Genomic DNA, 13828 nt, shown 5'->3' with positions numbered 1-13828 from the left:
AAACCATAAAAATCTTAACCATTAAACCACTTCTTGTTTCTTGGAATTGATTACGATATTAAGAATTGTATAAAAATGCTTAATGGTCGATATCCCTTCGATTGACAGGCACTTGGATATAATGCGATCGATTAACTAATGCGAATGACAATCGATAATGAATCAATAATGCTGGAACAAACATTCCTCGATGGCCGTGTAACGTGCTAGTGGACAATCAAGCGAAGGCGACAGAGGCCACGTCCCGGGCCATGTGTTACCTAATAATTGCGTTCGGTAGTCGCTTAACAAATATTTATTGCTACTTACCGGTCAGTGAATGTAAACGGGTCGGGCCTCTAATGGAGAACACCTAATTTCGCCCACACGGTCTCGCGGTCGAGCCGCTCCGTGTCTGGGGAAATTAATTCGGTTCGTAGGTCCATTTTCTGATAATAACATCGCCGGAGATGTGTTATCGTGAGTCATCAGCGTTCTGAAATATATATGAAAGGAATATAATAATTATGCGTTGCGCAAGTAATTTTTGTCACGTTTTGAAGAAAGTTATTTGTAGTGTAGCAGTGAGATCTCGAAATTTTTAACATAACAAATGTGTTTGCGCGTATTAAGTTATCTCTATACCTCTTACTATTATCAGCTATTCGATTTATTTGCGATGTCGTGGGCGAAACATGATGTGTCGCGTCGACTTCGATTATCGGCAAACCACGAGACAATTTCCTTTGGACGCTAATCAACCAACAGCGTCAGGGAAAAGTACACGACCGGTCAGGATAATATGGATAAACGACGGCGAAAATGCTAGGGCGGATAGTAGCGAGAACCGGAACGCATGTCAGCTCGTCATCATCGCCGAAACGTCAGTAGGTGTTTGGCCAGGTCGCTAATGTAATATTGTTTGCGGGAGTATCGGATGTAGACAGCAAGTAACTCGGGAAAAATCGTTAAGAAAGTCTCTAAAGCTTACGGTCAGCGTTGTATTTCTGATCGTCCTTAAAAGATAAAAAACGTTATGTAAAACGTTCTTATAGAATTTAGAAGAGATTTGTCAAGTACGTCGTACTTAAGCTATTTTTTATTATATTTCGTATTTGCTGCTATTTTGGATGCAAATCAAAATTCGAAATTCTAGTTCAATGTTTCAATCATCTATTATTACATATTAAATTTTTCAGTGATGACGTATTAATTTGTTATAAGCTTTTCCGTATAATGCTATGAAAAGTGTGATTTAGAAAACTGATCGTCTAAAGCGAACCCGTGGTCTCTTAAAAATATTGAGTTTATGAATTAAAGTAATTAAAAATATAAGGAATTATTATTATTTATTTTATTACTAATTTATCGAAAAAAAAACGATCAAATATTCAATAATAAAATGAAAATGTAGAAAACATCGAAATAAAACTGGCTTGAATTTATTTTTGTAATTGACATATTCTTATAATTTATAGGAAATCCTAATTTTACTATTAATACTTATCAATTTTGCGTTAGTATCTTTAGTAAAATTTGTGGTGATATGAATGAGGAAACTTGATCGAATTTATAAAAATATCGATTAAATTTTTATCATAATTTTAAATATGTATATACAATAAATGTCAAATATTATACAGCAAGCTTTCTTTTATGAAAATATAACAATTCAAAATAAAATTGCATAATTACGTTATTAGCTGTATAATAAGTTGATGAAGAATTTACGTTTACCTGATTTTTTTTTAAAACAAAAAAACTTGTTAAATTTTGTCTATTTCTTATTTATTTTTTATTTTTATAATTAATATCGTTTATATGAAGTGAAAATGTAAAATATTAAATAGTACGCATTCTGCAATTTTCCCCTACTCTTTAGGCGTAAAAATTACGCGTTTATAGAGATAATTTACATATAACGTTTATTTTTTATCGAATGATTTTAGATGACAAAATTCAAGTAAAAGGCAACTAAATAAATGTATACAGCCATAAATATAACGATAATACTTTAATAATTATCGCGCGTGATACATTGCGTCCACACTGCCGAACGTCATAAAATGCAACCTGGCGGAGTTGGCGAATTGCGTTTTCCGCGGATACGTTGCCGTATTCCCGCTGCGCTCATCGTTCCATCTAATTTACAAGGATACGATATGTTGCGATTAATCGCAGACCAGTTACAGCGGCGCGAATTAACTTATCGTCCGCGCTTGGCCCGAGCGCAACATCACTCGCGTTGCGCCGAGTCGATGCTGCAACCGCCTCGCGTCGCACCTCGTGCGCTGGAAGCATTGCGAATCAGGCGTAATACGTGGAAATCATAAATATAATCAAGCAAGTGGGAGCGTGCACCAGGCATAAATTGCTCCTGTATTAACCAGATCCGAACGCGTGCAATGCAACGTTCCCTCGAGCATGCGTTTCCCCGATTCCGAGAGAAAAAGAGCAATGGCTCGTTACTCGCTATTGAGCATGTGCTTACGTCAAACCTGTTTCTGTTCCCTCGCTAATCGCAAGGTTCATTAAACGAGCAACTTTGTCTTGATATTTTAACGGTTACACTTGCACATTACCTTGGTTGCACTTGAGCCCAAGTGTCAAACGTGCGACTATGTAGAATATTTGAATTTTGTCGTCGTATGTTGCTTTCGTTATAGATAGAAAGATGTTATTAAATGGTAGTTTATATTTCAAAAATAAATTATAAAAAAACGAATATGAAGTATTTAGAGACAATGTCCTCTTGCAATTTGTAATTGAGAAAAAAAATTTTTTTTTTTTTGCCAAATCTGCTATGTTGCAAGACAGAGAATTATATAAGTTAGAGCTCTTATATATTTTCGTATTTTTCGACTGATAATGTATATAATTAGGCATTTATGAAGGCACAGAAGCGTATCGTTCTCGAAAATCGTTTCTTCACTTCCTAGTATATATGTTGAATTTAATTATGATACTGACGCGCATGACAGACATTTTACCTTCTGCCGACCCTCGGCTACAGTACAACAAGATATATATTTCCGTTTAAGATATCAAGATAATCTTGATAGTCTCTTGAAAATGTGATTTCAATGCGTCTAGCTACGCCCGTGTTGCGTGTTTCCGCATGTTGATTTACGCCATGAAATTGTAATTATGCAAATGCCGACGGACATAATTGAAACGATTATAATGTTTTGCGCTCGGCGTGCATTTGCATCGGAGGTATTAGATTTGAAATCTATCGTTTGGAAACAGGACCAATTTCCGGCTAGATGCATAAATTTACATACAGCAATGATACTTACCGGAGTACATTCGCGATTCAAACATCTCCGTCGAGATTACGCGTTAAACCTGTGAACTGCAGTGTTGATCAACATCAGCGACGGATTCTCGTCACGGCACGATCGCGAGGTCGTTTCTTCTGTTCGCCGGTCAGTTAATGGCTCCGTTTCTTTCCTGTGCCGATCCGTCATTGACTTCCGAACGTGTCCGCGGCCAACCGTTTCGCGACGCCGTAACTCGTGCCAATCGACGGCGGATTTGCGTGACCGTGACGCAGAATGCATCACGGTGCCTCCCACTTCGTTCGATTTTTGCGGCGCGGCATTTTAATGTCTCCTCGTAGCACACGGTGATTCAGCCATCGTTTCGCTCTCTGTAATTTATCGTTTCGCCGACCAGCCGCATCCTTCCACGCCGTCACAGTTTGCACGTGCTACGGATAAAACCAAATTAATCCATAAGATAATCCATAAGATAATTTATAATTACATCCTGTAGAATAGCAAGAAATCGTCTATTGCTGGTGATTTTTTTTAAGCAACAATATATCTTTGATAAATATGAATATCATATGAAATAATGTCATCTCCGCGTTTTGAACAATCATATATATTTAAATAAATATTTGAAAGATTTTTTAAAGGATTTTTTAGCAGACTAATTGTAATTTTATATTGATTCAGAACTGTTCATTTAGCAAAATAACAACTACTTTCGGTAAAACATTTTGTTCTACCACTTCTAACAATTTGTGTTTTTTTTTAATTATGTGATATAATTATTTATTTTGTTTTGATAGAATCTATACTAATTAGCATGCATATGTGTGTGACAGCAAAAATAATATTAAATCAATAATTTTGCAGGTAATATGTCAAATATTATATATTAATAATGCTGAGAGTTTTTTTTTATAAATTTAAAATTAAACAACGTTTCTTAGTTTAAAAATATAATTGAGAATATATTGAAATTTGTTTCAGATTCTATGTTAATATTAAAAATAAGAAAACAATATAAATGAATCGTCACTGCAAACTTTACGATTTTTTTGTTTCGTGAGATTTTGCAGGCATGCATTAAAATAGTCATCGGGAAAGATCATTGGGAATTACACTGATAGGGAATATTCATTTGAACATAAAAGATTACAGAAATAGAAATTTTTTTGGTGTTAAATTTCAACAAGAAGCGACAAATAAGGTTTAATTGCACTAATTCCTTAGAACTGGGGAATCATCAAAATATTAGGTGATACAATTAATAAATGTTGGGTAATTCGATTAATAAGATTCCACCCCTATTTCTCTACATTTATGTATCATAAAATAATAAACCTTTTACACACACTTCCTACAAACAGAATAATTATTTTACGTAAATTATAATATATCGCTTTGTTACTTATAACATTAATAAATCGATTCAACTCACAAAGGTTTCGTTAATATTAAAAAACAAAACATACAACATAATATTAATGTAACACAGAAGCATATAATAAAATGGTTGCAAACAAGTTATTTCCATTCCTTCCATTTTTTCTAACTTTTGCTCGTAAATCTTCCCGCGGCGGAATTACCCTGAAAAATTTTTTCAGGTAAGACTTGACGTAACAGAATCTAACTTTGTATAAATTAATAAAACACGTTTTCAGTATATGAACATCACGAGATTATCTTTGATTTAATTACTTCTCGCAAACACTTAATATGCGTTAGTCTTTTATTTTTCATTAATTTGTCTAGCAATTATTCAAATGACTATGAATAATTATGCAGCATTTGCTCAGTTCCCATGATAAATCATTTCTTTGCGATAATTATCTCAGTTTGTTTAATATTAAATTAACGTCTGATTATTCAATTAAGGAAAAATATTTCGTTATGCTTAATTGAACTCGAATGCAGGTATAATAAAACGGCCGTTAAATAATAACCTGTTGATATAATTACACATAAACAAGCTAACACATTAAGTTACAATTAAACAGAAAGTAGGTAGGTTTTAATTTCAATAATTAAGTATGATTTCTTAATTGAAGTATAAAATTAAAAAATGGATGCTATTTAAGAAACGATTATATAGTTGTACTGTCGTACATTTAATTACTTGTAACAACAGCAGTTCGACAGTTCTTGGACTTGAGCATTTGTGATCTCGGGGATCATGAAGAGATACAATTGTCCTCGAATAATTTCGATATCATAAATAACAATTTTGCGGATTTCCGGGTGGACCCCCGTCCTCCAGAAACCGCAGAGACCCGGCAGGAAAGATGATTGGCGACCAGGGGGGGAGGGGAGAAAAACGAGTTTATCCGGGTGGAGTCCTCCCCCTTGCGCTTCAACCCCCCGCTGTCGAACGCGCGATGGGAATAAAATGTGAAACTGTAAATTGTGCGTGGAAAGAATCGGTCCCTGGGCGGTCGTGGCGGTCGACCATGTTTTTCGTGGAGTAGTCGGGGGTGGAATGGTGAATGGGGGTGGAAGAACTGGACGGATGGCGGGAAGCAGCACGAGGAAGGATCGGTCCTAGCTCTTGAGCAAGGTTCCACGAGGATTTAAATGCGCGTTTCGGCGAATGAGGGTATATCTCTCGTAGATTCGGGGGTTGGAAATTTGTTGGGTTACGTCGGACTATCACTCCCTGGTGAATATGAAAAAAGAATTCCTCATGAAGCTTTCAAGGGTCGACCAGGGTTGGAGACGGTGTGCGGTATTCTTGCCGACACCCCTTGCCCCCGTGAGAGAGCGGCCGATTCGTGGGGGTGGAGGTGATGGTTGTACGCGGAGAAGCTGGCGGCCGGAGGGTAGGAGGGATGTAACACGGTGCCAGGAATATAAAGCGGGGGATAAAGGAGATGGCGGTCACATATGCGACTCGTAAAAGCTCTTCTGAAAAGCTGCATCCGTTCTGCCACCGTCCTGCCCTCTTTTTCCTCTTTTTTCACGACGATTCCGTCGGAGGAAGAACCCGGCCTCCTCCATTCCAACGACGACGTGGCTTTCGCGCTTTTAAAGTCGCGATTGATCATAAAAATTTGGCCCTGGGACATAACTCAATGTAACAAGGTGACAAATATTCATATATTAATTTCATAGTTCGCTCTAGTCCTCATTATAACATTTGTTTTAGTTTCATTAAAATAACCGATACTGTTTTATATTTTAAAAAAAGGTAATATTTTTATAGACCAAAAAAAAATATATATATTTTTTTTATAATTTAATATTGATCAGAGCAGTTCCGAGATATCGAGTTAAAAAAGGGCAGATTAGCGGCATGTCGCATGCCAACAAAACGTGACCGCTTGCATAGCCACAGGTCAGTCCCTGAGAGCATGGCGACATTGCGTTTCTATGGGAACGTGGCTTATCCCGGTTATCTCTCGATACCGGCGAATATTAAGAAATGCCGTTCTCGAGCGGCATTTCCGTACATTTGCGGACGGAAAATGAGCCATTCGTTTGCCGATCGGAATGAGGTACTGTCTATGCATGGCACGAACGCTCCACCATCCAACCGTCTCATAAATAATCGTCCACCTCTTTTAGCCTAAACCTCTTTGCTCTCTTTTCAGTCTTCTCAGCCCTCCTTTTTCCTTTCATCGCCCTCTCACTTACTTTCCCGCCCTGTCTCGATGCGTGTGTATTCGTGGATACCGCATGAGCTTCCGAGGATAAGAAAGATACATAACCAGAATATGGCAAGAAACATAATGGAAACGATGTATGGGAATGCGTAAATCTGTAAAAGGCATTATGAAAGAAATTCATTATACATAATAGGGCTAAACAAATTTTTTTTTAACCGTTGCATCTTTTCTGTGTCGCGTAATTTTTATTTTTTGAAACGTACAAACGAACTTGGTGGCGATCGGTAAAATTAAATTAACACTTTCATCATTTAAAATCGAGAAGAACAAGGAAGTTATATTAAGCGAATGTCAATTTGTTTTACTAATTAATTGGTAAGTGGGTCAGGAAGTGTAAAATTCTCTTTCTGAAACTTTTAAGAAAATTTTACATGTGCTTGCTGTAGTAAAAAAAAAGACATTTGCTTTGCGACGTTTTACTTCAAATAAACTCTCCCGCTTCCCTCGTTCCCTTTCTCTTGCACCATTCTTTTAACCTCCCAGACATAAATGGCGAGCTACAAAAAACACCACGTTTTGAATGCGACTGCTTTTTGCGGTAGTACTGACCAACGCTTTCAGACAATTCTTGGCGGGTTTGTCGATCGTTTAATCGTCCATTTCCACCTGTCAGCCCGAGTCGATGGAAGCACAAAGGCGATCTCTATCCTAAGGAGAAACTCTCGCAAGAAAGCGAGGCAACATTCGGCTAGGAGGGTTGCGGGAATGGGCAGCGAGGGAAAGAGGATGTGCGGGCAGAGCAAGAAGAACTCTGACATTCGAGGAGTCGACAAAGATTATGAAGCGCATACTGCGGCGAATAAAAATGGTTTCCGCGGCAGGGGAGAAGCGGAAAACAGAGACATTGTTCGTCGCAGGGAGTTCCTGGAGGATGCTCCGCGGGAGAATGGAAGAAAGTATAGTTGGGCGATAAACGTCCTGCGTATAACGCATAACGTAAACAATTTTACGTGACGTTTTGTCACAACTTATTTTTGTCCTTTATAAAAATAATAATATGAAGTTACAAAAACTCTATCAGTGCATACGCAAAATAATAAGAAAAGAGATCAATAACGAGCGAAAACAGAATGGAGGGATGACTCATTGTCAGTCGGAAACCTTATTTTTTGTATGTATGTGACACCTATTGTTTCATTCTTAAATGATCTAGAAATTGATCGTTGTCGTGTTCATCCTTTATACAGTAAATAAAAAAAAACATTATTATTAATTTTTATTTCGTTGCAAGGAAAGTACACGAAAAATTGCAATAACTTCTTAAAAATTTATTCTTTTGTAAAAGATGGAATTTTAAGAAATGTTACTGTATTTTTTTGTATAGTTTTCTTGAACTCGAATAAAAATTAATAATAACAAGATTTTTAATTTAATAAAGGATGAAAATAAAAGTATATGAAAACACTCGAGATTATTTTCACTTTGTAATCTTCCACTTTCCAGCGAGTAAACGTCACATGACTGTGCATGGTATACCGCGTATATGTGGCATCGGTGTGTTATGCGTTGAGCGTTACAAAATCAATTATAATTGCAGTACAGCCCACGCATAGGGCTACTGGATCTGGGGTGTATGTACAAAAAGAGAAGCTACGAAATGCAAATGACATGCAAGATTCATGCAGATTGCGGAAAGCAGATAATGGATCCTTCTGAGCGATGCTCGTGAAGTGGAAAGCTTAAAATAATTAATCGTACTTAACGGTAGTGACTCGACGAGATTTAAGCCAGTAAAATGCGTTCCGCTTCCTACGCGCCGGTGCGTCGGATTACGGCAAAAATAAATAATATTTTTTATGACGCAGGAAATTGCCATCGCTGTAATAAGTAATAATAAGTAGTCATCCAAGATGATGATTGTTAATCAGGGAACCAAATTACCAGCGAGAGTATCTTTGCGATCTTACATGTCCATGTATGATGTTGTAATTGCAGAGTATTCTAATGCGCATTGCATAATATTCCACGCCATGGAATTCGGTATTCATAAGCGCTTGTACTACGAAAGTAGATCTAGCTCGGAGATCTCTTTAGATTACATTTTAATATACATCAGAATGCGTGTTCCAACAAATGTAATATACGGGGTTAATAAATACGATTGACTCTAACTGATATTTTTAGCAAAATGAATCTGTGATCGATCCGTGATGGTGCAAAGCTGCGATTAGGACGAGGATGAGAAAGAGATGTGAGTCCGAGAGCTTGAATTACGCCAAGATCACGCAGGGTGGGTTTTCTTGTTCGATGGACACCTTTTTCTTGCGCCAATTGTGTGCTACGTGGTCGCCGCGACACAAATAGCGTATGATTGAGTGAACGCCGCGAGGGATTTACTGACATAGGAATGGCGGAGTGAGTGAGTTTCGAAGTGTGTGGCGCGACGAGGGGTAGAATGGTAGAAGGAACGTAGACATTTAGCTGTACCGAGAAGGTAAGGCGCTTTCTCGTGCAGCGTAACAGCCTCGCGGGAGCGTAACAGTCCCTAAAACGATGTTGCCGAATTCACCATTTCTTTTTTTCTTCACGAAATTTTTGCACTCTGATCTACGCCCGATTCGCCCATTCTCCGAATTTCTCGATTTTGGACTTTATGCTATAGAAAATATTTAATTGTTATTCCAGAGCAACGATTTTAATTTTTAATTTGCAATATTTCGCTCATAAAATTAATATCAACAAAAAAGTATATGATGTTTTCTCTGTTGCGCAAATGTGTACTCTCTAAGTCTCACGTAAAATGTTACTCTGAAAGAATGACGATTGAGCCATGCAATTTTTTGAGTGATTTTTTACTCTATGAGATTTAGAAAGTAGATAAAATTAAAAAAAAAAAAAAATAGAAGTAGAGTTTTCTCATAAAATTAATCGAAGATTCCCGTTTATTTCAAAAACTAAAATTGAACTAAGATATGTCATCATCGGAACTTTATTCGCTCTTTTCCATTTCCAAGTAAACGAAATCATCGACAGTTGGCGGGGGTCGATCAAGTAGATGTAACCCCTGAACTCGTGGCGTTCTCTCTCTCTCTCTCTCTCTCTCTCTCCCCCTCTCTTTCGTTCTTCGCCGACAGTAAAAACGGAAGCGGAGGGCGATTTCTGGTTTATCCAAGCGGCGTTTCTGCTCGCGTATCGCGGTATCCTATCGTATCGATATGACTTCCCTGAGGGTCGCTCGAAGTAAAATCATTAGTAATGCCATTGTGTTGCCCTCCATCCTCAGCCATTCTCGTTCCCCGAGACAACCGATGCTCGACATGCCCGCGGCCCTTTTTTGCAAAATTTGAGCGATGAAAGGCAAAAGGGATCGATTGTTCAACTTGTCTTGTAATTATAAAAAATTTAATATAATGCTATTTTCTACAGCATTATATTAAAAATTAATGTGAGTTATTAATTAGTAACATAAATATTAATGTAAAAATATGGAGCTTATAAATGTTATTTATTATATTTTTATTTTAAATAATAATTATTTAATACATTAAAGCGTACACATATTAACTAAAAAATTTTAATTAATTTCAATGAGAAAACAAAACGTCGACATATTTGTAAAATTTCCAAGCACTTTACACGTATGAATGCATTATATTGAAAATAAGCATAAAGTAAATATTCGTGTTACATTTTTAGAGTCACGAGTACACACATACACGTATCAGTAACACGTTAGAGAAGTTTGAAGAACTAATTATTCCTCTATAATTCCTGTAATTTTTATTTCGCAAATTGACGAGAAACCTCGCGTGTCATAAAGTACAATAACATCCCCCAAATGGCCCGACGATATTTTATATCGATCAAAACAGCCTTCATCGAGCACTCAGTATCGCACGCATGGCCTAAAACGTTTCAAGCGGAAATTTTTCACTTTGATTCCAGTATTTATCGGTACTCGTTACGATCACTGTAATCGACATGCAATTAGCTCGAGCAGATTAATACCGCTCGAATACTGGTAATGGGTACTTTGCCGATATGTATGTAGGTGTGCATTTCGCGTACAAATACAGATGTATACCCATTATGAAAGAGATACAGGGGCCGCACAACGGAAAGAAGAGAATGAAAAATAAGCTGTGTTCATCCAATATTTCAAAAGAGAGTGTTATGTAAAGAGCCAAAAGTATATTTTGATTTTAATATGATACGAATACACAGTATAAATAATATAATTTTAGCGTAGAAATCATGTTCATCGGACAGTTACAATCTTGCAGTAATTACTGAGCTAATAAAATTGTACATAATAAAGTGTATAATAAATTTATACATGTTATGTTAAAATTCGAGCAAGGAAGATATTACTTACATTTGATGAATAGATTTTTTTTTACATTTAAGAACATAAAATGTATAATAAGATTATCTATCTATAATTTAAACATATTTCGAATAGGTATAATATACCTACATACATGTATATACATGTTTAAAATCTTACATTTAATTGTTGTTTCTTATTGAATTTATTGTGCTAAACATTGCATTGTCAAGATTAAAAGACGGGATTTTTGCATTTGTTTACATACAAATGTTATCATTTTCTATCGCAAACTGCGAGTCGCCATACAAAATCGGAACAATCGGAATTTCGTATAAACGATACTGTCGCGATCGGTAATCCTGCGCGCATTGTAGACGTGCTATAGGACATCCTACATCACAGCGTCTCCGTTCGAGACGACGAGAAGATACGATGCCCATTCGATATTTCGCGAGATATAATATAGATACACGTGCGCGATATTCCACCCGTATATGTACGACGTATCGATACAGAGCGGTAGTGGATAGGTAGAAAGGTACGGGGGAATATGATGCGCTCCTATCCAGATATGTGAACGACGCAGATATAATACAGGTACGTACCTATATACGGGATGCCCGAGTCCGGGGATTCTCTGCCGCGGACGTCTGCTTCACGATAAGATACGGCGCGCAGCTCCGGCCCGAGATCTCTCCGGTTTTGCAGAAAATTCGCGGACCCCCTTTATCGGGTTTCCTGATAGCGTTCCTTTTTTCCTTACGGGCGGCGGCGCGAGGCGGGACGAATCGGGGGGAGGAAAAAAGGAAGTTGAAGTCTACGCCGGAGTGGATATCGACATTTGGTTCCGTATAAACGGCTCGAATCAGATTAGAAGCCCGATCGCTGGATGCCAGCAGCGACTCCGATATAATCAAAACGAATTTTCGACGATTCTCTTGATAGTTACGATGTAATAACTGTCGCTAGCATAAGTTGTCTCAAGCATCGGAACTTATAAGGCTGATGCTGAGAAAAATCGTGAAAATGCTGGAAGTGTGTCGATGACGACTGAAATATCGCTGATGATGTACATATAATAAAAAGAATTAGTTACTATTAGTTTTATTGTCGATCTTGTAAGACTTTTCTTTACATTCTTTATTACCGAATTGCAAAAGTTAATTGTGTCATAATTGGATTGCGCGGATTCATCAATTCTTCTTCGACGTATGACGAAGCGAATCGTCAGCTTTATCTGTGAAGTGTGGCAAGGATCAGCGGAATTTAAACGTTATGCTGGAAAGATTTCGGATTAGATACCGCTTGCATCCTGTAGCGCGCGTCCTTCGACAACGGACGTTGAACAAAACAGCAATCAATAAAGACGAAGTTAGTATCTGTACGGTGGATTCCTTCAATCAAATTAGGAACATCAAAGTACCCGGCAAGGCGAAGGATAAGGACGAAAGGACGAAAAGGTGGACGAGAGATCTTGTGCTGGGTAGAGGTCGACATTCCTCGAAGGGTGGCTGCCAGGAATTAGCCTCTATCTCCAGAATCCGAACCCCCGAGACAAAGAGCCATCCCCCCGTCTCCCCTTCTTTCCAACCCCTGGCTCTCTTCGTCATCTTTTCCTCAGTTCGTGTACCCGAGCGTCCTTGTGCTTCCTGATATCAGCTCGCTTAAGGAATCGTCTTGGGCGTGGTCATCGAATCGAGTTCCAATAATTTGCTACCAAAATGCTAAACCATTCCACGAGATGAAACGTTACCAGTGACCTATAAATTTTCTCGTTCGCGTAAAAGAGCGTTATATATTTTGTATGGCTTGCCCTGGCAGTAATCACCTCAACGTTTGTCGTTTTTATGTATTATATATCCACGTATATATAAGTTATGATGACATACAAATTTTGCATCAGAACGGATTTAAGGCGTTCGGAAACTATAGTGACCAACGCCGCGGGCAAACTTGCGTATCCGTTACAATTTTCGCGCGATACGTTTCTCGCTAAAATCGCACGCACCATATTATCTCGTAATTGCGCGGCGCGCAACAATCAGAATGAAAAACTCCCGGTCTGTTTGATGTCTCAGCACGCACGGTGCGTGGCCGGTTGATGAGCTGCGAGTCATGCGCACGTCCGTAAAAATCTGGCGAATCGCCGTTTTCCGCGCGATATGTGGCGCGTATCGTTATTATACATTTATTTATTATAATGCCGCGATACGATTTCCCATACACCATGGAAACGAATGAAAATTGTGCTGTGCAGAAATAAAAAACGCCGACAAACGCTGTCCGTAATGAAGTTTACGATGCTTTGGCTATGAGGTCGCGTGTAATAATAGCAGATTAATAACAGTAATAGGTAACGATTGCAGTAGAGCAACAATTTGCGGAAACAGTAATAACAAAGGTAATAAGAGTGGAAAAGCCAGCAGTTATAAATAATATTTCAGAAACATCATACAATATTACACATTGCGAAAAAGAGGAATGTTGATTTACGTGTTTATTCAGTAAAATAAAATTGCATTTCTTTTTTTTAAACAACGTTGAAAGACAGACGTCAAGTTTCATCGTAATTGAATACTGCAACGGTATTTATAAACGCGTAATGACAGCAATAAAATGAAGAAGCAATTTTTCGATATCTC

General features: G+C 37.8%; 1 protein-coding gene across 2 annotated transcripts in view; it reads right to left on the bottom strand.

Annotated features, from left to right (window-relative positions):
• Nucleotides 1-3339: 3339 nt before the first annotated feature.
• The window catches only part of LOC105202357, a 49253-nt gene continuing 38764 nt past the window's right edge, over nt 3340-13828 (bottom strand). For both annotated transcript variants that reach the window (XM_039450059.1, XM_039450060.1), the window contains exon 4: nt 3340-3691. In XM_039450059.1, the coding sequence (XP_039305993.1) occupies nt 3676-3691 (16 nt within the window). In that variant the 3' untranslated portion in view covers nt 3340-3675. The remainder of the gene's footprint in view (nt 3692-13828) is intronic.

The sequence above is a fragment of the Solenopsis invicta genome, chromosome 5 (genome assembly GCF_016802725.1).
Source record: "Solenopsis invicta isolate M01_SB chromosome 5, UNIL_Sinv_3.0, whole genome shotgun sequence".
NCBI lineage: Eukaryota > Metazoa > Arthropoda > Insecta > Hymenoptera > Formicidae > Solenopsis > Solenopsis invicta.
This window is presented reverse-complemented; position numbering and strand designations above follow the sequence as displayed.